Raw genomic sequence first — 25,144 nt, 5'->3', positions numbered from 1 at the left:
ACAGTTCAGAAGTATGGGCTCACTAAAAGACTGAAACACAATCACAGGACTGTGGAATGCTCCCCCCCCCCACATTACCAAAGGCCAATTTACCATGCCTGGCAATCAAGAAAAAATTTACAAAGCATATCAAAAGGTAAAATAACATAATTTGAAGAGCTAGAGCAAACACCAGAAACAGGCATGGCAGGGATATTGTAATTTTCAGATAGGGAATTTAAAGTGACTATGATTAATACGCTAAGGGCTATAATGAATAAAGCGGACAGCATGCAAGAACTGATGGGCAATGTAAGCAGAGAGATGGAAATCCTAAGAAAGAACCAAAAAGAAATGCCAGAGATGAAAACACTGTAACAGAAATGAAGAATACCTTTGAGGGGCTTATTAGTACACTGGACACATTTGAGGAGAGAATCTCTGAGCTCGAGGATATCTCAATAGAATCCTCCAAGACCGAAAAGCAAAGAGAATAAGGACCGACAAACGACCAAAACAGAATAGCCAAGGACTGTGGGACAACTACGAAAGGTGTAACATACGCATAATGAGAATGCCAGAATCTCCTTCTGGCATTTGCTCCCCCTTTGCAGTTAGAAAGGGAGAAAGGAACAGAAGAAATATTTGAAACAATAATGACTGAGAATGTCCCCAAATTAATGTCAGACATCAAACCAGAGATCCAGGAAGTTCACAAAACAGCAAGCAGAATAAATGTCAAAAAACCGCTATACTTTGACATATCATTTTCAAATTACAGAAAATCAAAGATAAAGAATAACCGTGAAAGAAACCAGAGGAAAAAAAGTCTTACCTACAGAGGAACAAAGATAAGAAATACATCTGACTTCTGCTCAGAAACCATGCAAGCAAGAAGAGAATAGCATGAAATATTTAAAATGCTGAGAGAAGGTGCCTAGGTGGCTCAGTCAGTTGAGTGTCCAACTCTTGATTTCAGCTCAGGTCATGATCTTGGGGTTAAGAGATTGAGCCCTGCATCAGACTCTGTGCTCAGCACAGAGTCTGCTTGAGATTCTCTCTCTCCCTCTCCCTCTGCCCTCCCCCCTGCTCATGCAAACACACTCTCTCTAATTAAATAAATAAAATCTTAAAAAAAAAAAGGTTGAGGGAAAAAACCCATCAACCTAGAATTCTGTACCCTGCAAAATTATCCTTCAAAAGGGAAGGAGAAATAAAGACTTTCTCATATAAACAAAAATTCAGGGAATTTGTTGCCCATAGATCTGCCTTGCAAGAAATTTTCAAAATTTCCAAATTTCAAAATTTGGAGAGAAGGAAAATAACATAGATCCGAAACTCAGATCTACATAGAGAAAAAAGAGGGTATCAAAGAGGTAAAAAGTGAAGGTAAAATAAAAGCTTACTTTCTTGTTACTAATTGATCTAACAGATAACAATTTGTTCAAAATAACAACAGCAATAATGTGTTCAATTATATATGTTATGTATACATGTACACATATATTTATGTACACTTATATACATATAGGTATTACAGAAATATACATATATATTTATCCTCATATGTAAGTGAAATGAATAGCAGGTACAAGGGATGAGAAGAAGGAATTAGGATTATTTTGTTATCATAAGGTACTCACAGTACCCATGATGTGGTATAGTGTTATTTGAAAGTAGACAAGGATTAATGTTGTAAATGTATTTTGCAAACTCTAGGACAATAACTAAAAGAAGTAAAAAAAGTAAAAAAAATGTAAAAAGTACAATGGATTTGCTAAGAAAGGAGAAAAAAATGGAATCATATGAAATTCTCAATTAAAAGCATAAAAACCAGAAAATGAATGGAAGACAAAAATCAGAACAAAGACCTAGGGTAACAAATAAAAAACAGTAATGAGTATGGCAGATATTAATTCAACTACATCAATAGTTACTTTGAATGTCAATGGTCTAAATGCAACAAATAAAAAAGAGATCGTCATAGTGGATCAAAACCAAGAACCAACTATATGTTGTCTATGAGAAACCCACTTTAAATATAAAGATACACATAGATGAAAAGTAAATGGATAGAGAAAAATACACCATGCTAGCACTAATCAAAAGAAAGCAGGCATAGCTATGTTAATTTCAGACAGACCAGACTTCAAAGTAAGGAAAGTTATCAGGGAAAAAGAAGGGCATTACATAATGTTAAATGGATCAACTCTCCAAGAAGATGTAATGATTCTTAACATGTATGCATCAAACAACACAGCCTGCAACTACATGAGGCAAAAACTGATAAAATAGAAAGAAGACATAAATGAATCCACTATCATAGTTGGAGATGCCAGTATCCTTCTCTCAGAAACAGACAGACCTGGTAGGCAGAAAATCAGTAAGGATACAGGTAAACTCAGCCACACCATCGATCAACTGAATATAATTGCCATCTATAGACTATTTCATCTAATAAGATAGAATGTACATTTTTCTCAAAGTCATATGGATCATTCACCGAGATAAACCACATTCCAGGCCACAAAATACTGCTTAACAAATTCAAAATAACAGAATACCACGATGTCTGCTGTCAGCTCACAGTGGAATTAAACTAGACACCAATAACAAAAGAGAACTGGAAAACCATAAAATACATGGACATTAAACAACACGCTTTTAAATAACACGAGTAAAGGAAAAAAACTCAAGACAAATTTTAATATGTTTTGAACTAAATGAAAATGAAAATACAACCTATCAAAATGTGTGAGATACAATGCTTAGAGGAAAATTTATAGCATTGAATGCATATATTAGAAAAGGAGAGAGATGTAAAATCAATCATCTAAGTTTCTACCTTAGGAAACTAGAAAAAGCAGAGAAAAATGAAAAGTAGAAGAAAAATAATAAGAATTGGAGCAGAAATCAAACAGATTGAAAACAGGAAATCGATAGAGAAAATAAAATTAAAAACTAGTTCTTTGAAAAGATCAATAAAGTTGATAAGCCTCTAGCCAGGCTAACTAAGAAAAAAGGAGAGGACATAAATGACTAATATCAAAATGAGAGAAGAACAACACAGCAGACTCTGTGGAAGTTAAAAGGATAATAAAGGAATATTATGAGCAACTCTATGCTCATAAATTTAAAAACTAGATGAAATGAATGAATTCCTTGAAAGACACAAGAGGAAATAGATGATCTGAATAGGCCTATATCTGGTAAATAAATAATATTAATAACCTTCTAAAAGAGAAAGCACCAGTCCAGATAGGTTCCCTGGTAAATTCTATCAAATAGGCTAGGAAGAAATTTACCCAGTTTTCTACAGTCTATTTCAGAGGATATAAAAAGAGGGAATGCTTCTTAACTCATTCTATGAGGTCAGCATTACACTAATACCAAAACCAGACAAAGGCATTATAAGAAAAGAAAACTACAGGCCAATATATCTCATGAACGTAGACGTAAAAATCCTCAACAAAATATTAGTAAGTAGAACCCAAAAAAGTATAAAAAGAATTGTATACCACAGCCAAGTGGGATTTATTCCAGGTATGCAAAGCTGGTTCAACATTAAAAAATCAATTAATGTAATTTAGCACATCAACAGACCAAAAACGAAAAATTGCATGGTCATATCAATAGATGTGGAAAAAGCATTTGACAAAATCCAACACCCATTCATAATAAAAACTCTCAGTAAACTAGGAATAGAAGGAAACTTCTTCAACTTGATAAAAATAATCTGCAAAAAACTTACAGCTAACATCATACTTAATACTGAGAAACTTGAAGGTTTCCCACTAAAATCAGGTACCAGGCAAAAATGTCCCCTCTCGCTATTCTTTTTCAACATTGAACTGGAAGTCCTTGTGCATGCAATATGGCAAGAAAAGGAAATAAAAGTTATGCATATTGGGAAATATGTCTTTATTCACAGATGACATGATCATCTATGTAGAAAATCTGTAAGAATCAACAAAAAAATCTCTTGGGAGTAATAAGTAATTATAGCAAGGTTAAAAGATACAAGGTTAATATATAAAAAGTTAGTTGCTTTCCTATATGCCAGTAATGAACAAGTGGAATTTGAAATGAAAAACACAATACCATTCACATTAGCAACCCCCAAAATGAAATACTTAAGTATAAACCTAACAAAATATACACAAGATCTTTATGAAGAACACTAAAAAATTCTCATGAATAAGATGTAAAAATAAGTAAATGGAAAGATATTCCGTGTCCACAGATAGGAAGACCCAATATTGTCAAAATGTCAATTCTTCCCAACTCAATCCCATTCAAAGCTCCAGCAAGTTATTTTATAGATGTCAACAAACCATTTCTAAATTTTATATGGAGAGGTAAAAGGCCCAGAAGAGCCAATACAATATCGGAGAAGAACCAGACTTCCAGACTTACTATACAGCTACAGTCATGAAGACAGTGTGGTGTTGGTGAAAGAAAAGACCAATAGTTCAATGGAACAGAATAGAGAGCCCAGAAATAGACCCAAAGAAGCATACTCGATGATTTTCATGAAGGAGTCAAGGAAATACAATGGAGCTAAGTATTAGTTTCAATAAGATTCTGGAATAACCAGACATCTACATGTAAAAAAATCAGTCTAGACACAGGCCTTACACCCTTCACAAAAATTAACTCAAAATAGATCATAGACCTAAATATAAAACACAAAACCATGAAACTCCTAAAAGATAACATAGGAGAAAACCTAGATGACTTTGGGTATGGTGATGACTTTTTAGATACAACACCAAAGACATAACCCACGAAAGAAAAGTTGGTAAGTTATACCTCATTAAAATTAAAAACATCTGCTCTGTGAAAAACAACATCAAGAGCATTAGTGGATAAGTCACAGACTAGGAGGAAATATTTGCAAAATACACACCTATAAAAGACGGTTATCTAAAATATACAAAGAAGACTTAAAACTCAACAATGAGAAAACAGCTCGGTTAAAAAAAATATGGGACCATAACAAACACCTTACCAAAGAAGATATACGGATAGCAAATAAGAATATGAAGAGTTGCTCCACATCATATTTCATCAGGGAAATGCAAATTAAAAATAACAAGATAGCACTACCTACCTATTAGATGGCCAAAATCTGGAACACTGACACCACCAAATGCTGGTGGAGATGTGAAACAACAGGCACACTCCTTTATTGCTGGTGGGAATGCAAAATGGACGGTTACATTGGAAGAGAGTTTGGCAGTTTCTCACAAAACAAAACATACTCTTGGGGCACCTGGATGGCTCAGTTGGTTAAGCAACTGACTCTTGATTTTAGCTCTGGTCATGATCTCAGGGTGGTGTGATCAAGCCCTGTGCGGGCTCTGTGCTGGGCATGGAGCCTGCTTACATTTCTCTCTGTCCCCCTGTCCCCCCTCCTCCTCCCACTCCCATGCGCTTGCACGTGCTCTCTCTCTCTCTCTCTCAAAACAAAACAAAACAAAACAAAACAAAACAAAACAAAACAAAACAAAACAAAACGGTATTCTTACCATATGATCCGGCAATTACTCTTCTTGGTATCTACCCAAAGGATTTGAAAACTTTTGGCCACACAATAACACCCATGTGAATATTTATAGCAGCTGCACTCATAATTGTCAAAATGTGGTAGGCGAATGGATAAACCGTGGTACATCCAGACAACAGAGTACTATTCAGACTCATACGAAATGAGTTATCAAGCCATGAAAAAACATGGAGGAATTTTAAATTCATATTACTAAGTGAAAAAAAGTCAATCTGAGAAGGCTACATACTGTATGATTCCAAGTATATGACATTCCGGAAAAGGCAAACTGTGGAAACAATAGGAAAGATCATGCCCGAGATGCAGATAGTGGGGGGATGAATAGGCAGAGCACGGAGGCTTTTTAGGGCAGTGCAAATATTCTGTATGACAGTACAATGGGAGATACATGGTTGTTATAAGTTTGTCCAGAACCACTGTACAACACCAAGAGCGACCCTTAGTTAAACTATGGACTCTGAGTGACTGTGATGTGTCAATGTAAGTTCATTTTTGGTAGAAAATTGTAGTATTCTGGTGACTGATGTTAATAGTAAGGGAGGCTATGTATGTGTGGGGGCAGGAGGTATATGGGAAATCTTGGTACCTTCATCTCAATTTATTGGAAACCTAAAACTTCTCTAGAAAATTAGTCTTGAGAGTGTGGAAGGAGCATTATACATAGATTATGGGGTGCAGTAAAAGGAGACTGGTGATCCCCAGCCCTGCTAACCAGCCCCATAGGCCACATCCACAAGACATGGAAGGACACTTCTGGATACAGCTTCTGCGGTTGTGGAAGTTGACCCAGTGAGGGAGGAGGAGGTCCTAAAGAGATAAATTAAGAAAGTTCTTACCTGTCAACAGATTACGTAGGCTACAGATGCTAGGAGAATGCCAGATATGAAGGAACATCTCAGGCAAGTCACAGAGTGCAGATGGGTGGACCAGGGCCTCATCTCGCCCTTCCTCAGGGGAGCTCACAGCCAAATGAGCAAGACAAGGAATCAGGAGAACATGGTGGTCACGGGTGCTGGCTTTGAAGCCGGAATGCCCAGGTACCTCACCAAGCTCTGTCACTTGCTGGCCGTACGGGCAAATTTCTTAATGATTCGTATCAGCTTCCTCACTGGTAAAATGGGGATAACATTACCATTATGTTGTGAGATAAAAAAATAAAATAATATGCTTATTACTTCAAATAATTCTTTTTTTTTTAAAAGATTTTATTTATTTATTTGACAGAGAGAGGGACAGCCAGCGAGAGAGGGAACACAAGCAGGGGGAGTGGGAGAGGAAGAAGCAGGCTCCTAGCGGAGAAGCCTGATGTGGGACGGACTGAATCACCCAGGTGCCCCTATTTTTTTTTTTATTGTTGTTTGTTTGTTTGTTTTTGTTTTAATGCTCCATAGATGATTCCAAAGCTCAGCCAAAACTGAGAGCCACTGAACTGGATTTTGGGACTAATGTTTGAGATCATTGAGTTGTTTCAAACCGATAGGTTTGTTTGCTTCTGTTTGTTTTCATGGGCTGTTGACATTATTTTTGTTTTACAATTTTAGAGTTGTCATGAAATTGAAAGAAAGCTCACTCTTACACTAAGCAGAAGCAAGAAGCACTAAAACCTTCACATTCTTTCTTCGTTGTAAGCCAGGGCACATCTAAAGACAGATTTTTTTTTTTAAAGATTTTATTTATTTATTTGACAGAGACAGACAGCCAGCGAGAGAGAGAACACAAGCAGGGGGAGTGGGAGAAGAAGAAGCAGGCTCCTAGCGGAGGAGCCTGATGTGGGGCTTGATCCCAGAACGCTGGGATCACGCCCTGAGCCGAAGGCAGATGCTTAACGACTGTGCCACCCAGGCGCCCCTAAAGACAGATCTTAATACTGACACACGTCCAAGGAAGACTCAGATGTAGATACACTTAAAAAAGGAGAGTTTACTTGGAAAGGCGAAAAGAGTCAGACTGAAGAACTGGTTTGCCAAATGGAGGCGCTTAAAGGGGGGAAAAACAACAACCGCGCACAATTGTCAGAGTTACAAGATTACACAGTCTGTTGGAAACAGTACCTTTCTCGGATGATCGTCATGCCTACAAAGGTCGTAATCTACAGACACCCGCAAGGCAAATATTCGGGCTAAAATTGTTTTAAGGGATTCCAAGTTAATACTCAAGATGTTATTACTTTGGGAATCAGAACGAGTCAGGATGACTCTGCAGTTTTGGGGTTATCTCCCGTGAAGTTTAGTCACGTTGGAAACAGGCAAGGCGTCAGATTTGCCTTTAACACACCTGTCAATTCTTCAACTCCACCGGGAGAAGAAAGGCGCACAGTATCTGACCTTCTGCGCACGCTCCGTCCGGAAGCCAGGGGGCGGGGCGAGGGCACGCGGGGACTTGTGGGAAAGCTCGGGAAGGCGGGGCCCGGCGTGGGAAGCTGCGGGCCTGGGGTACCGGTCCTGCGGGCAGTAACGGCCTAGCGAGGTGAGCCGGCTTTGCCTTTATCGCCGGCTGCGATAGCCGACGAGGCTTTGGGGGTGACCTGGCGCAAAGAGGGCGCGCGGCCGTGGGTGCCGGGGGAGGCGGAGGGCAGGAACGCGTGAGGGCGGGCGGCGAGGGCGCGGCGGCGCGGTGGTGTCCAGGGTAGCGGCGTCCCGGGGGAGCGTTCCGGAAGGGGCTCGCCCTGCGCGCCAGGGTATGGAAGATCTGCTCCGCCGACTGTCCCTCCATCCCCGGCTACCCAGGGTATTGGCCGATTTGCGGTGATCCGATCGCAGATCCACCCTACCTAGAGAACTGCAGGGGGGGGATACCCGCCCCCCTCTCGGCGTGGGTGTGCTGTGTTCGCCTGGATACTGAGGATGAAAGCGATACCCCCCAGCACTGGAAGTTTCTGGTTGCCTGCTCCGACTCTAGCCCCGTCGTAGGTTCCGTGGGAGCAATTGTACCTGCGGGAGCAGCAGAGGTGATTAGTGAAATGAAAAAGGGTTTCGACTCTTTGTAGCATTTCAGCGGCTTGCTGCATTATTATTATTATTATTTTTTAAAGATTCTATTTATTTATGTGACAGAGAGACAGCCAGCGAGAGAGGCAACACAGCAGGGGAGTGAGAGAGGAAGAAGCAGGCTCCCAGCGGAGGAGCCCGACGTGGGGCTCGATCCCGGAACGCCGGGATCACGCCCTGAGCCGAAGGCAGACGCCTTAACGACTGAGCCACCCAGGCGCCCCGGCTTGTTGCATTATTATTCCTATTTTTGAGCCCCCAGGAAAGCACTATACTGGTTTCGTTTTTTTAAAAATGAGATATACATACGTGATCAAACTTGGGCACTGCCTGAAAAGAAGGTTAAACTTTATTAGGTTATAAGGGCAGGCAAGGGGTCAGAAGACCTATCTGCATTTGCAACCATCAGAAAAGTGATTTTCCTAATCTCTGCTCTCGTTCCCATGCTGCTCCCCTCGCCACTCACCTTAAACGTTGAATCCCTTCCTGTCTTTTTGCGGACTTTGCCCCATTACTCATCCTGCCCCATCACTCATCCTTTTTCCTAGATCTTCTTTTACACTGATTCTGTTCGTCCTCTTCCACCAGACTATACTTGTGAGCAATCTTAGATTATTACAGAATTACGCTAATCCCCATATAATCTCATTTACTCAGCAGCTCATTTTATTTCCATTCTTTCCTTAAATCTCATTAAAACTTTCAATAAATTTTTATATGACTAAATACAGTGCACTTTCTTTCCCCTAATGCAACCTTTGTGTCATTAGGCACTGCCAACCTCTCTCATCTTGAACTCATTCTTGAAAATTCTCTTCTGTGACAGTACTCTCCAGTTTTCCTCCCAGCTCTCTAGATGTTGCTCCCCAGTTTTTCCTATATTGGCATCTCCTTGGCTTGTTCCCTAAATGGTAGTGTTTTGCAGGCTCCACCCCCGCCCCACCCAACCCAGCAGTCGCAGTGATTAAGCAGGTCCAAATCCATGATTGTAACTTGTACCTTTATGCTAATGACACTCAAATTTATAAATTTATATCTCTGCCCTATGTAACTACCTACTGGGTATGTCATCCTGATGTCTGATAAGCACTTGAGTCAGTATATCCCAAACTGAAATATTTGTCTTCTTGTCCTCCAATCCTGAAACCTCTTTTCCTTTCTTTTTTTAAGGTTAAAAAAATTTTTTTAAAAGTAATCTCTACACCCAACGTGGGGCTCAAACTCATAACCCCAAGATCAAGAGTGGCATGTTCCACCGGCTGAGCCAGCCAGGTGCCCCCCTCTTTTCCTTTTAGAATTGTGATCAATTCTAGATCACAGATCAAATCTGTGACTCAAATGGCACTGCTAATTTCACCAGGCTCCCAAGCAGGAAATCTAAGACATTGTTTATGTCCTTCTCTGCTCTCAGCTCCTCAGTTGAATCAGTCATGAGGTACTTTTGATTTTACCTCCACGATACTTTCATAGCTCTCAGACCTCAAGGCCTGGCATTTTGAGATCTGTCCCATAGCCACCTCAGCCTTCTCTTCCGTCATTCTCTTTCTTAGTCCTTCAGTCCACGTGCCCACTCCATGGTTAATCACTAGCTAGTTATAGCACCTCTGGGGACTCTTTCCTTGAACCCACCACCCTACCCACCTGATTTATGCCTGTCCTTTGTGGTCAGTCCCACAGCATCTGTATGTGCCTCTAGCGCAGTTCTCAACCAGGAGTTATATCTCCCCGGTGACATCTGACAATGTCTGGAGACATTTTTGATTGTCACAGTCTAGAGGGGAGGGAGAATACTGCTACACACTTGGAAGATGCCAGCCATCTTACAATGCATAGGACAGACCTTCTACCACAGAGAATTATCTGGCCCAAAGTGTCAATAGCCAGGCGCCTGGGTGGCTCAGTCCTTAAGCGTCTGCCTTCGGGTCAGGTCCTGATCTCAGCGTTCTGGGATCGATCCCCGCATTGGGCTCCCTGCTCGGCGGGAAACCTGCTTCTCCTTCTCCTACTCCCCCTGCTTGTGTTCCCTCTCTCGCTGCCTCTCTCTCTGTCGAATAAATAAATAAAATCTTTAACAAAACAAAACAAAACAAAACAAAACACAAAGTGTCAATAGCCCCAAGATGAAAAACCCTGCCTAGCATAGTATTTTGTGGCTCGGTACTTGATTATTTCGTTTCCTTTTCCACTAGACCTGGGATCTTGTCTTACTTGTTTTTACAGGACCTGTCACATAGCAGAAGTTCAATAAATTTTGAAAAGGAGTAAAGGAGATAATTAGATTAATTTATAAACTGGAGATGAGCAGAGAGTCTGCTACTTGCTAATTTCAGTGATTTCCCCATCATTGCCTTTCATTCATATTGCATTGCAGTGAAGCCCAGACTTGTCTGTTTATTTTTCATTTGTTCATTCAGCAAACATTGATTCATTTAAAAAATAATATACTGATGTTTTCTTTGTTCAGCATCACTTTAGACTCTCGTCCATGCACGTATTTTTTGCCATTTATGAAGTGGTAAAAAAATCATTAATTAGCTCTGCTTCAAAAACAAACCAAATAATTCTGTTTAATTCTTGTCAGAGATTGGTTGGTCAAAAGCCTGCAGACCATAATGACTTCGACAAATAAAGCAATTGAATTACAACTACAAGTGAAACAAAATGCAGAAGAATTACAGGACTTTATGAGGGATTTAGAAAACTGGGAAAAAGATATTAAACAGAAGGATATGGAACTAAGAAGACAGAATGGTGTTCCTGAAGAGGTAAATTTCTTAATTAAATCCCACTTTAGCTTCCAGCAAAGCTGTTTAATTTAAAACAAAGCGCAACCTTGTAAAATGTTTCATGAAAATACTGAAATTGAAGTCATGTGCTGCCTGTCAAACATTTTGAAAAATTCTGCTTTTTAAATGTTTGTAATAATTATATTAACTCTATTCAGACATTTTAAGGCTTAGCCAGTAGTTACGGAAAGGAAGACCGCGTGATAATTCTTAAGGTAAATGAATAGCATCTTCGATATTTAGGGGTGTGTGTGTATATATATAATACAGATTGTATACAATTACATATTTAATGGTATCAACATACAGTATTGGCATAAAATGTAGATTACTTACAAACGTTTTTCTTTTTTTTTTTTAAAGATTTTATTTATTTATTTGACAGAGATAGAGACAGCCAGCGAGAGAGGGAACACAAGCAGGGGGAGTGGGAGAGGAAGAAGCAGGCTCATAGCGGAGGAGCCTGATGTGGGGCTCGATCCCATAACGCCGGGATCACGCCCTGAGCCGAAGGCAGACGCTTAACCGCTGTGCCACCCAGGCGCCCCTACAAACGTTTTTCTTAAGACCGCATTTAAGTATGGGTAACTTTCAAACTAACGATATGGAGGCAGTTCAGTTTGCTGTTGTACTGCTGATTCCTCGTAGTAAGGCTGACGACAAACCAGTTTCGGAAGCGTGAATTTAGGATTGCAAATGATGTGTCTAATTAAAATTTCTAGCTAATACTTTCCTTGTGACTAAACAATATTCAGCATTTGTCAAAGAATGAATTAAACTTTTCAGGCATGAATTGTTATAAGTGAAGATGGTAAATTGGTATTTTAAGCACTTAAAAAATAAAAAGTACTTCTTACTTGAAAATATAATTTAGTGATAGTTTTAAACATTGGTAGTTATATAAAAGAGTAATAACAGAGCAGTGCTTAAACATTGTGTGTTTATTTTTTCCCATCCCTAGAATTTACCTCCTATTCGAAATGGGAATTTTAGGAAAAAGAAGCAAGGCAAACCTAAAGAGTCTTCTAAAAAAACCAAAGATGAAAACACAAAAAACAGGATAAAATCTTATGATTATGAGGCATGGGCAAAACTTGATGTGGTAAGTTAATTTGCTTCTGTGCTTCTTAGTATTTGAATAAAATTGTCTTGAAGTTAGCTAAGAGTCATGGGTTAAATGAAGAATAATGTAAAGTTCTTACCTTTGTGTCTTTCACTTATAGATTATTTTGTGTGAGTCCAAATTAAATGACATTGCTTTTCAATTAACTAGATTATTTTTTTCTCCTGAAGCCCTCATTCAGTGAGTAGTGGCTAAAACAGCCAGGATCCTTTTCTTTTTTTCTATTTTTTCTTTCTGCAAAAATAGTATGTAGGGGCTCCTGGGTGGCGCAGTCGTTAAGCGTCTGCCTTTGGCTTAGGGCGTGATCCCGGCGTTCTGGGATCGAGCCCCACATCAGTCTCCTCCGCTGGGAGCCTGCTTCTTCCTCTCCCACTCCCCCTGCTTGTGTTCCCTCTCTCGCTGACTGTCTCTATCTCTGTCAAATAAAGAGATAAAATCTTAAAAAAAAAAAAGTTATTAAAAAAAATAGTATGTAGAGGTCCTGTGTACTCCCTACCCCATTTACCCCAGTGGTTGTATCTTCCTTAATTATAGTACAGTATCAAAACCAGGAAATTGATATGGTACAATGTATGTATAGTTCAATGCCATTTTACCACACAGATTTGGGTAGCCACCACTGCATTTAGAATTCAAAAATACCGCATCCCTATCCCATCTTCTTTTTTTCCCTCTATCCCCATAGATAACCACTCTTCTGATTTTTATGTTTATTATTTTATTTGCACTTGTCTGTTTAACATTTTTATTTGAGGTTATAGTATACATACAGTGAAGTGCAAAAATTTTAAGTGTACGGCTCCCTGAATTTTTGCTCCTGTATATACCTGAGAAACCATGATCCACATCAAAATATAAGATGTTTCCAGCATCCCAGAAGGCTTCCTTTTCAGTTGATTACCTCCCGAAGGTAGCCAGTATTGTGATCTCTAATATTATAGATCAGTTTTGCCAGTTTTGGAATTTCATATAAATGTTCACACTCTTTTGTGTTTAGCTTTGTTTGCTGGCATTGTCTGAGATTGATCCATATTAACAGTAGCAGTAATTTGTTCTTTTTCCTTGCTGATTAGAATTCCATTGTGTGGATATATCACAGTTTGTGTATCCATTCTCCTATTGACATAGTTTGGGTTGTTTCCAGTTTGGGACTATTATGAATAAATCTGCTATGAACATTCTTGTATGTGTCTTTTGATGGATGTAAGCACCCGGGAGGGAATTTGCCAGGACATATTTTATATATACATTTAGTTTTAGAAGACATTGCTCAATAGTTTTTCACATTAATTGTATTTTTCTTAATGAAACCAAGGCTATAATTGACTCAAGATAGAGCTGGCACTAACAATTAAATAGTTTGCCATCTGCTTCAGTATTGTCCTGATGTAAGAGAAGTACGATTTTAGGTCTTGGATTTATTGCTGTGGAAAGTACTTTCTGAACATGATTTTTTCTCTGCTGAGTATTATATAGTCTACTTTGATTTTTTGTGACCTTACCTGTCATTATATAGATTTTTCCTTTTCGTAAGGTGGTATGTTCTTATAATGCTTTTTCCTGAAAGCCATCACCCTCAGATCATTGCTGAGAGTGGTGCTTTCTATACAGTCATTTACTCAGTCAGCAGATACTTTTGAACTCCTGCTTTGTGTGGCCAGTGCCATCATGATGCCCTGCGTTGCTTGACGTCGTTTTAGTGTATCCATACAAGACGTAGGTGTTTACTTACCATCCCACTCTAGTTGAGATCTGAGCAGCTGCTTTAGTGTTCTGCTGCTGGTGGTGGTCTACACATGCAAGCGTAGCGGCGTTGGATAATCTCGGCTCTTTAATGTCGGTAGGCTGGTGGTATTTGTGGAATCTTCATGCTAAAACACGTAGCTGAGTTTCAGTCTATCCTTTAATGTTCATTCAAGGAAACAAGCATAGATTTTATTTTATTTTTTAATTTGTCAATGATTTGGGGTTTTTTGACATAAGTAGTATGGTATTAAAGGCAAAAAAGATTTTTTTATACAATTAAAATTTTTGTTTAAATGAGCTTTAATGAACTTTAACGCTTACTGGTTTTAAAATCTCTTAATAAAAACCATTCTTTTATCGTATGTGATAAATATGATGAGATGATTTATTACCATGAAAGGAATGTGTGATCCAAAAGAGATGAGGAACTGTTGGACTAGCATATTATGTATTTTCTTTGGTAGAGTTGGCTGTGTTTTTGGAATTCACTGAGAGACACTCTAACACAGTCCTTGAGAGCTCTTCAGAGGAGGCAGATTTGCCTTGATTCAAATCTTGGCTTGGGCACTCATTAGCCCAGTGATCTTGAGTTAATAAACCTGTGTGTCTTCGTTCCTTCCAGTAAAAAACATGGGGAATTATACTTACCTCATAGGTTTTTGTAAGGATTAGGAGTTCATGTGCTTTACAGGCAGTTTTTCATATTTTGAGAATAAAGAAGAAAAAAGGTTTTTAGTAAAAACCTTTCTTGGCTGTTGGTTGTTTATTACATTAGTTTGGCGTTATTTCCAAACTTCGCTTATGTCAAGCTGTAAATACCTCACTACGAATAGTTTGTGATTTAGAGGGATTTGTAGGCTCTATTGACTTAGCTTACTTACTTCATGAGTTCGTAGCTAGATTCTTGAAATAGTCTGGATCTTGGTTTTCTAAACAAGGGGGCATTTTTCTCTGGAGATAATCCTAACAATGAGAGGTTATTTGGGTTGAAAGCAACCTTAAGCCTTTAGGTCCTTAGATCATTACAATGTAAGTTCTGTTGAGTGTACTTTTTTTTTTTTAATGACTTCTTTATTTTAATGGTCATGTAATTATGAGCACTGTTCTACTTATAATTTCAGGACAGTATCCTTGATGAGCTTGATAAAGAAGAGAGTACCCATGATTCTGTGTCTCAAGAATCAGAGTCAGAAGAAGATGGGATTCATGTAGATTCACAAAAGGCTCTTGCTCTAAAAGAAAAGGTATTCTTTAGGTTAGCATTAGTTTCCTTCATGTAAGCAGGATATGTAGAAAATCGTATGGATCCCAGTATTTCTTCAGTGTAGTTTGGGGGATGTTCACACTTTAAGTTGTTATTGGCTGTATCCGTATCAAGAACTTGATTACAAGTATATGCTCTGAAACCAGATTGTATGGGTTCAGATCCTGTGACAAGTTCTTTAATTTCCTGTACCTCAGTTTTCTTAACTGTAAAAATAAGATTAATATTATTACTAAACCTCAATGGGTTGTTAAGAATATTAAATGAAGTATTATGCATGGACTGTACAGAGAGTCCTTTTAGGGTTTTTTGTAGAAGACTAAAGTAACTTAAAATCAGTGTGTGAATCTTGACATGCATATTAAATTCCACTCCTCTGTATCACAGGTCATCTTTGGTTACTTTTTGGAATGTTAAACATCCCTCTTCAGAAAGCCTCATTGTAAAACTAATTATATTGCTTTTCAAAAAGTGGAACTCTTTTCAGATTAGACTTCATTTTGATGCCTTTCTTTTGTTACATTTTTGTGGGTTATTGTCAATCTAAAGTATATAATGCTAGGTATGTTACTCATTTTTCTACGAAGGCTTTTTTGGCTTGTGCTCATACCAGACTATCTAGTGAATTTCAGCATTAGTCGGAAGACCATTTTGCTTCATTCTCTTTTCTTTCCTGTTAACCTTGCACACAGAGCTAATGAGTTAGTAAGAGATGCATAATATTGAAAGAAAGTGGCTCTGCAATTCTCTGCCAGTATATATCTGATTCATGTGCTTTTTCAGGGCAATAAATACTTCAAACAAGGAAAATATGATGAAGCAATTGAATGCTACACCAAAGGCATGGATGCTGATCCGTATAATCCTGTGTTGCCAACAAACAGAGCATCAGCATACTTTAGGTTGAAAAAGTAAGGGATTCCCGTAATGTGTCTGACTATTTTATATGTGTATGGAGACTGATTTTTTTTTAAAAATCTTTTGTACATCCAGGCAATTACATAATATTCAGCAATAAAAAGGCATGAGTTATTAAGTCGTGAAAAGTCATGGAGGAAACTTAGATGCATATTTCTTCTCTCTCTCTCTCTTCTTAGTGTTACTGACTTTTTATTCTCATAACTAAGCCTAGTAAAACAAACATACAGTCATCTGCTGTCATTATAATTTCTTGAACAAAAGGCTATTTGGCAGTATTAAGGACATAATCTTAGAACAGTCTTTTAAATGAAATAATTTGGCTTTACAAGAATTTACTATATGGTCTGTCTTTTCCCAGTTTTCATCATAAAGTGGTAAAAACTTGTCCCAAATTCTGGCACTTGCATGCAGACTAGCATTTGGGAATCATACATCATAAAAAGATAACTTTCTTCTTTCCTTGAAAATGGAGATGGGCTCGTTTTTTTTTTTTTCCTCCAAATTTTTATTTAAATTCCAGTTAGTTAACATACGGTGGAATATTAGTTTCAGTGTAGAATTTAGTGATTCATTGCTTGCATGCAACACTCAGTGCTCGTCACAAGTGCCCTCCTTAATGCCCAGCACCTACTTAACCCACCCCCCCACCTGCCTCTCCTCCAGTAACCCTCAATTTGTGTCTGTAGTTAAGAGTCTGCTTCTTGATTTGTCTTTCTTTTTTTTCCTCCATGTTCATTTGTTTCTTAAATTCCGCATATGAGTGAAATCCTATGGTATTTGTCCTTCTCTGACTGATTTTGTTTAGCATAATATACTCTAGCTCCACCCACATCATTGCAGATGACAAGATTTCATTCTTTTTGACGACTGAGTAATATTCCGTGTGTGTGTGTGTGTGTGTGTGTGTGTGTGTGTGTGTGTGCGCGCGCGCGCGCAGCGCGCGCGCGCGCACGCGCACTCATCTTCTTTACCCATTTATCAGTGATGGACTTTTGGGCTCTTCCCGTAATTTGGCTATTGTTGATGCTGCTGCTATAAACATTGGGGGGGAACGTACCTTTTCCAATCAGTATTTCTGTGTCCTTAGGTAAATACCTAGTAGTGCAATTGCTGGATCGTAGGGTACTTCTATTTTTAACTTTTTGAGGAACCTCCATACTGTTTTCCAGAGTGCCTGCCCCAGTTTACATTCCCACCAGCAGAGTAAGAGGTTCCCTTTTCTGCCCATCCTCACCAACAACTGTTATTTCCTGTGTTGTTAATGTTAGCTCTTCTGACAGGTATGAGGTGGTATCTCATTGTAGTTTTGGTTTGTATTTCTCTGATGATGAGTGATATGAGCATCTTTTCATGTATCTATTGGCCATTTGTATGTCTTCTTTGGAGAAATGTCTACTCATGTCTTCTGCCCTTTTCTTAACTGGATTATTTGTTTTTTTGGTGTTGAGTTTGATAAGTTCTTTATAGATTTTGACTACTAACCCTTTATCAGATATGTCATTTGCAAATATCTTCTCCCATTCTGTGGGTTGCCTTTTAATTCTGTAGATGGTTTCCTTCGCTGTGCAGAAGCTTTTTGTTTTGATGAAGTCCCTATAGTTTATTTTTGCTTTTGTTTCCCTTGCGTCTGGAGATGTATCTAGTAAGAAGTTGCTACAGCCAGTGCCAGAGAGGTTACTGTGTGTGTTCTCCTCTAGGAATTTGATGGTTTCCTGTCTCACATTTAGGTCTTTCATCCATTTTGACTTTATTTTTGTGTATGGTGTAAGAAAGTGACCCAGTTTTCATTTTTTCATGTTACTGTCCAGTTTTCCCAGCACCATTTGTTGAAGAGACTGTTTTTTTCCATTGTCTATTCTTTTCTGCTTTGTAAAAGATTAATTGACCATAGAATTGTGAATCCATTTCTGAGTTTTCTGTTGTGTTGCATTGATCTGTCTGTTTTTATACCAGTACCATCGTGTCTTGATGACTAGCTTTGACATATAGCCTGAAGTCTGGAATTGTGATGCCTCCAGCTTTGCTTTTCTTTTTCAAGATTGCCTTGGCTGTTCGGGGTCTTTTGTGGGTCCATACAGATTTTAGGATTGTTCGTTTTAGCTCTGAAAAATGATGATGGTATTTTGAATATTTTGATGGCATTAAATGTGTGAATTGCTTTGGGTGGTATAGACATTTAACAGTATTTGTTTTTCCAATCCATGAGCATGGAATGTTTTTCCATTTCTTTGTGTGCTCTTCCATTTCTTTCGTAAGTGTTCTGCACTTTTCAGAGTACAGATCTTTCACCTCTTTGGTTAGGTTTATTGCTAGGTGCCTTAATGGGTTTTGGTGCAAATAATTCCTTGATTTCTCTTTCTGCTACCTCATTATTGGTGTATAGAAATACAACAGTATTCCGTACGTTGATTTTGTATCCTGTGACTACTGAATTGCAATTTTTGTGGAATCTTTTAGGTTTTCTATATAGAGTATCATGTCATCTGCAGAAGTGAACATTTGACTTCTTCCCTGTTGATTCGGATGCCTTTTATTTCTTTTTGTTGTCTGATTGTTGAGGCTAGGACTTCCAGTGCTATGTTAATAACGGGTGAGAGTGAATATCCCTGTCTTGGTCCTGACTGTAGAGGAAAAGCTCTAGTTTTTCCTCATTGAGGGTGATATTTGCTGTGGGTTTTTTATGTATGGTCTTTGTGATGTTGAGGTATATTCCCTCTATTCCTACTTTGTCAAGGGATTTTATCATGAATGGATGTTGTACTTTGTCAAATGTTTTTTCTGCATCTATTGAGAGGATCATATGGTTCTTATCCTTTCTTCTATTAATGTGGTGTATCACGTCGATTGATTTGCAAATATCGAATCACCCTTGCAGCCCAGGAATAAATCCCACTCGATTATGGTGAATGATCCTTTAGTGTACTGTTAGATTTGATTTGCTAGTATTTTGTTGAGAATTTTTGCATCCATGGTCTTCAGAGTTACTGGCCTGTGGTTCTCTTTTTTGGTGGACTCTTTGGTTTTGGAATCAGGATAATGCTGGCTTCACAGAATGAATTTGGAAGTTTTCCTTTCATTTCTGTTTTTTGGAACAGTTTGAGAAGAATAGGTATTAACTTTTCTTTAACTGTTCGGTAAAATTTCCCTGTGAAGACATCCAGCCCTGGACTTTTGTTTGTTGGAAGATTTTTGATTACTGATTCAATTTCTTTCCTGGTTATCAGTCTGTTCAAGTTTTTTGTTTCTTCCTGTTTCAGTTTTGGTAGTTTATATGTTTCTGGGGAATTATCCACTTCTTCCAGGTTGTCCAGTTTGTTGGCATGTAATTTTTCATAATATGCTCTTTTAATTGTTCGTGTTTCTGTGGTCTTGGTTGTAAATGTCTCCTCTCTCATTTGTGATTTTATTTATTTGGGTCCTTTCTCTTTTCTTTTTGATAAGTCTAGCTAGGGGTTTATCAATTTTATTAATTCTTTCAAAGAACCAGCTCCTGGTTTCATTGATCTGTTTTTTGTTTGTTTGTTTCTATATCATTTATTCCTGCTCTAATCTTTATTATTTCCCTTGTTCTGCTGTCTTTAAGTTTTGTTTGTTGTTCTTTTTCTAGCTCCTTTCTAGGTGTAAGGTTAGCTTGTGTGTTTGAGATTTTTCTTGCTTTTTAAGGTCTGTCTGCATTGCTATATACTTTCCTCTTAGGACTGCTTTTGCTGTATCACAAAAGTTTTGGACCGTCATATTTTCATTTTTATTTGTTTTCGTGTATTCTCTTATTTCTTCTGTGATTTCCTGGTTGATCCATTCATTCGTCAGTAGGATGTTGTTTATAACCTGCATGTATTTGTGCTCCTTCCAAATGTTTTCTTGTGGTTGACTTCAAGTTTCGTAGGGTTGTGGTCAGAAAATATGCATGGTATGATCTCAGTCTTTTTGTACTTGTTGAGGCCTGATATGTGACCTAGTATGTAATCTGTTCTGGAGAATGTTCCATGTGAATTTGAAAAGAACGTGTATTCTGCTTTAGGATCAGATGTTCTGTGTATATCTGTTAAGTCCATCTGGTCCATGTGTCACTCAAAGCCATTGTTTCCTTGTTGATTTTCTGCTTAGATGATCTGTCCATTGCTGTAAGTAGGATGTTAAATTCCCCTTCTCTTATTGTATTATTATCAATGAGTTCCTTTATGTTATTAATTATTTTATATATTTGGGTGCTCCCGTGTTGGGGGCATAAATATTTACAATTGTTAGATCTTCGTGTTGGATAGTTCACTTTATTATGATATAGTGCCCTTCATCTCTTGTTACAGTGTTTGGTGTAAAATCTAGTTTGTTTGATGTAAGTATGGCTACTCCAGCTTTCTTCTGACTTCCATTTGCATGAAAAATGTTTCTCCACCCCTCACTTTCAATCTGCAGGTATCTTTAGGTCTAAAATGAGTCTCTTGTAAGCAGCATATAGATGGGTCTTGTTTTCTTTTTAATCCATTCTGGTACCTTGTGTCTTTTGATTGGAGCATTTAATCCATTTACATTCAGAGTAATTAGTGATAGATATGAATTTAGTGTCATTTTATGATTCTGTTGTTGTTTCTGGAGATTTTCTAGTGTTTGTCACTTTTGGTCTTTCTTTCCCACTCAGAGTCCCCTTTAGTATTTCTTCCAGGGCTGCTTTAGTGGTCATGAACTCCTTGAGTTTCTGTTTGTCTAGGAAACTCTTTGTTTCTCCTATTCTGAATGACAGCCTTGCTGGATAGAATATTCTTGGCTGCATATATTTCCCATTCAGCACATTGAATATATCATGCCACGCCTTTCTGGCTTGCAAAGTTTTTGTGGAGGGATCTCTAGCTAGCCTTATGGGTCTTTTCTTATAAGTTAGGGACTTCTTTTGTCTTGCTGCTTTTAGGATTTTTTCTTTCTCACTGTGTTTTGCAAATTTAACTACAATGTATGTCTTGGTGTTGGCCCGTTTCTGTTGATTCTGATAGGAGTTCTCTGTGCCTCCTGGATTCAGATGTCTTTCCTTCCCCAGATTATGGAAGTTTTCAGTGATTATTTACTCAAATAATTATCTTCTGCCTCCTTTTCTTTATCTGGGACTCCTGTGATACGAATGTTATTATGTGTGATGGAGTCACCGACTTCCCTAAGTCTATTCTCATGATCCCTAATTCTTCTTTCTCTCTTTGGTTCAGCTTCATTATTTTCCATTATTCTATCTTCTGTATCACTTATTTGTTCCTCTGCCTCTTCCATCTTTGGGGTCATTACATCCAGTCTGTTTCAAATCTCAGTTATTGCATTTTTCATTCTGATTGTTTTTTAACTCTTTTATCTCTGTGGTAAGGGTCTCCCTGACGTCTTCTATACTTTTCTCAAGCCCAGGGAGTATCCTCGATTTTTGCTTTTTATTCTCCATCAGATGTATTACTTATATCTGTTTTGATTAGCTCTCTGGCCATGACCTTTTCTCGTTCTCTTTTGGGATGAATTCCTCTGTGTTGGCATTTTGTCTCTGTCTTCTGTGTATTAGAAAAGCCTGTTACGTTTCTTGCTCCTGAGAGTAGTGGCTTTATGGAGAAGAGGTCATATAGTGTCCAGGGTGTGGCACTCAGAGAGTGTCTGGTGTGTGCGACGTGCACTTTGCTTCTGTGCTTTGGCTCCTCTATCCCAGTTCAGTCATCTGCAGAGGTTCTCCTTGCCTGCTGTGGACAGAGTTTGAACCTTGGCCAGAGTGTGGCAAGTGTTTAGTAGGTGTGCTCCGGTCTGCTTGTTCCATGAAACCTGATGCTACTACCCCACCAGAACTGAAGCCCTGCAGAACTCTCTGCTCAGTAGACACGGTGCGTGGGGGGGTTTCTGCTGGTCTTCTGGGGAAGGGGCCTGCTATGCTGGAACTTAGGCACGCTTGCCTGAGAAGAGCAGTACCAGTGGAGCACAGGGGGCCGGGACTTGGTGTAAGCAGGTTAGGCAGCCAGTATTGGTGCTGTACTGTTTACTGAAGTTGGTTTATGCTAAGGGCAGGGAGTGGGGAATGGCTCCTTTGTCCCCGGAGAGGGGTCTCCATACTTGCTGCTCTCAGGGAAGCACTCCCAGAAGAGCAAGCAGTTTCTCAGGGGGTTTTCGGGTCGCTGTTTTCACACTGTCTGTCTCCAGGTTGCTTGCCTGCCTGGAGCAGTGCAGTACACTTTGGGTTCTGTCCCAGCCAAGCCTGCTGACTTTTAAAACTCCAAACTTCAGGGACGTGCTGTGGCAAGGGCCTGCACTGGTCTCCTGGGGAAGGGGCTTGCTGTGCTGGGACGAATGCAGGTCTGACCCAGAAGGGTAGTTAGTGCAGGGGTGTGGGATTTGGAGCTAAGCCGGCTAAACAGCCAGTGTCCGGGTTAGCTGCCCTCAGCAGGTGTCTCTCCAGCTCTGCTGAGGGGCGGGGGGTGGGGGTGGGGAATTGGTGCCTGCTGGCTCCTTTGTCCCTTGAGAGGCATCTCTGCAAATGCCACCTCTCAGATGTGCTCCCAGAAGAGTGAACAGTCTCTCCCCGTGTGCCATAGGCAAACCTCAGATCACACCTTCTGCTCCCAGGTAGTTTGCCTGCCTTCTCTCCAGGAGCGGGGCGGCGCCCTCAGGGCTCTATCCCAGCCAAGCCCGACCTCTAAAACTGCAGTCTCTGAGCCCTGCTGGCTGCAAAAATTCACCAAATCAGCTCCTCTCATTTTCCAAGCCAGTGGCTTTGGGATCGTGCTCTCTTTGTGCATATCCCCGAGCATTCTACTCTCTCTCACCTTTCTCCTGGATCAGGGCTCCCTCCCCTCCACAGCACCTGAGATCCGTTTCTCCCCCAAACCACATCTCGGCACCTGCTACCTTCCTCACTGTGGCCCCTTCTCTCCCTCTAGTTGTGCAGTTCCGTCAGTCCTCAGGTTGATTTCTTGAGTATTCAGAATGATTTGATATTTATCTAGCTGAGTTGGAAGGACGAAGCAAGCCTAGGGTGGTCCTACTACACTGCCATCTTAGCTCCCCCTTAGAGGCGTATTTCTACGTGAGAGAAGCTAATCTGAAAAATCTATATACTGTATGATTTCATGATTTCAACTGTATGACATTCTGGAGAAGGCAAAACGACGGAGACAGTGAAAAGATGAATGGTTGTCAGGGGTTGGGGGTGGTGGAGGAATGAATAGGCCGAACACAGAAGCTTTTTAGGGCCGTGAAAGTACTCTGTAATAATGTAATGATAGATACATGCCATTTAATACTTTTTCAGACACATAGAATGTACAACACCGAGAATAAACTGTAATGTAAACCATGGACTTTGGATGATAACGATGTGCCAGTATGGGTTCATCCCTTGTCCAAATGTACGGCTCTGATGTGGGATATTGATAATGGTAACCATGCACGTGTGGAGGCAGGGAGTGTACAGCTGACAAATAGCCGTACCTTCCCGTCAGCACTGCTATGAGCCTAAAACTGCTGTAGAAAATTTGTCTTAATAAAAAAATTTGAAAAAAAAATCTTTTCATGATAAATTGTGAAAGATTAAACACAGACTACATTTCTGTAAATTCTTACAGCTCCCTTCTTTTTGGGTTATTTTATTCAGACCATTTTAAATGGTTTCAGATGCTCGGACCATGCTCCTGTAGTCCACGTTACCAAGATATTCCTCCAATAAAAATTTGAGTAATGATGTTTTTTACCTAATTTACAAAAGGAAGGAAAGGTAGCTAGGTAAACAATTTTAGAAATTAATTTCCTTATTTTGAAAAATCATGTATCTACTCCTTACCCTCTTTCACCTAGAGACCTTTCATTATAGTAAACTTAAAATATGTTCTTATCTTTGTTTATCTTTAAGTCATACTCTCCCTTTAAATACGTACTTAATGTTGAAGAATATGAATGTGTTATGGTCTTATAAGTAGAGAATGGACTTATCATAAGAATTTAAAAAAAGACAAATACCATCAAGATATTTCTTGAATGTTAAAATTTTTAACTGTTAAATTATTATTTGGAGGGGTGTCTGGGTGGCTCAGATGATTAAGTGTCTGCCTTTGGCTCAGGTCATGATCCCAGGGTGCTGGGATTGAGCCCCACATCGGGCTCCCTGCTCTGCGGGGAGCCTACTTCTCCCTCTTCCTCTGCCTGCAGCTCCCCCTGCTTGTGCTCTCTGTCAAATAAATAAATAAAATCTTTATAAAAAAACTTATTTGGAAATACAAATTATATGGGTGTCTGAGTTTTTAATATTTAATTGACATACTTGAGCCTTTGAAACTTATTAATATCCTGAGAAATTACAGTATTTACATTTCATAATATATAATTTAGTATGTGCAAGTTATGGAAAATAATTTTAAATAAACCCACATGCACCCATCACCCAACTTAGGAACTAGAACATTATTATTTTTGAAGCTACGTTGATACTCCTTTCCATATCCTGACCCTTGCTTCTCTCCCAGTTAACCACTGTTTCAAGTTGCATATTTATCATTCTTTTGGTTTAAAAAAATCCATTGTATATGTATATATTCCTATGTAGTATATTGTATGACTGCTTGTTTTTAAGCTTTAAGAGTGTATCATACTGAATGTAGTTTTCTGTGGCTTGCCTCTTCCTCTGAATATTATATTGCTAAGATTTGTTCATGTTTTGCATATAGCTGTAGATCTTTCCTTTTCACTGTTATATATAATTACTTTTTAGGAATGTGCTTTTCTGTATCCATTCTCTTCCTTTCTCCCAGGGACTCCCACCCT

At 39.0% G+C, this 25,144-nt stretch overlaps 1 protein-coding gene and 1 long non-coding RNA gene across 3 annotated transcripts in view; one reads left to right on the top strand and one right to left on the bottom strand.

Moving 5' to 3' along the window:
• The window catches only part of LOC123794813 (uncharacterized), a 29,751-nt gene extending 21,873 nt beyond the window's left edge, over nt 1–7,878 (bottom strand). For both annotated transcript variants that reach the window (XR_006780250.2, XR_006780251.2), the window contains exons 1-3: nt 7,600–7,878; nt 6,385–6,656; nt 5,093–5,173 (exon numbers count right to left, since the gene is read on the bottom strand). This is a non-coding gene — a long non-coding RNA (uncharacterized LOC123794813). The remainder of the gene's footprint in view (nt 1–5,092; nt 5,174–6,384; nt 6,657–7,599) is intronic.
• A 57-nt stretch (nt 7,879–7,935) lies between these two features.
• RPAP3 (RNA polymerase II associated protein 3) overlaps nt 7,936–25,144 on the top strand; it is a 40,955-nt gene continuing 23,746 nt past the window's right edge. Inside the window, exons 1-5 of the mRNA XM_045801203.2 lie at nt 7,936–8,014; nt 11,117–11,300; nt 12,283–12,423; nt 15,312–15,434; nt 16,238–16,365. Coding sequence (XP_045657159.2) covers nt 11,148–11,300; nt 12,283–12,423; nt 15,312–15,434; nt 16,238–16,365 — 545 coding nt within the window. The 5' untranslated portion in view covers nt 7,936–8,014; nt 11,117–11,147. The remainder of the gene's footprint in view (nt 8,015–11,116; nt 11,301–12,282; nt 12,424–15,311; nt 15,435–16,237; nt 16,366–25,144) is intronic.

This window comes from Ursus americanus, chromosome 25 (genome assembly GCF_024610735.1).
Source record: "Ursus americanus isolate L20-20 chromosome 25, mUrsAme1.1.p, whole genome shotgun sequence".
NCBI classification, from domain to species: domain Eukaryota; kingdom Metazoa; phylum Chordata; class Mammalia; order Carnivora; family Ursidae; genus Ursus; species Ursus americanus.
The sequence above is the reverse complement of the archived record's forward strand: the minus strand, read 5'-3'. Positions and strand labels throughout refer to the sequence as shown.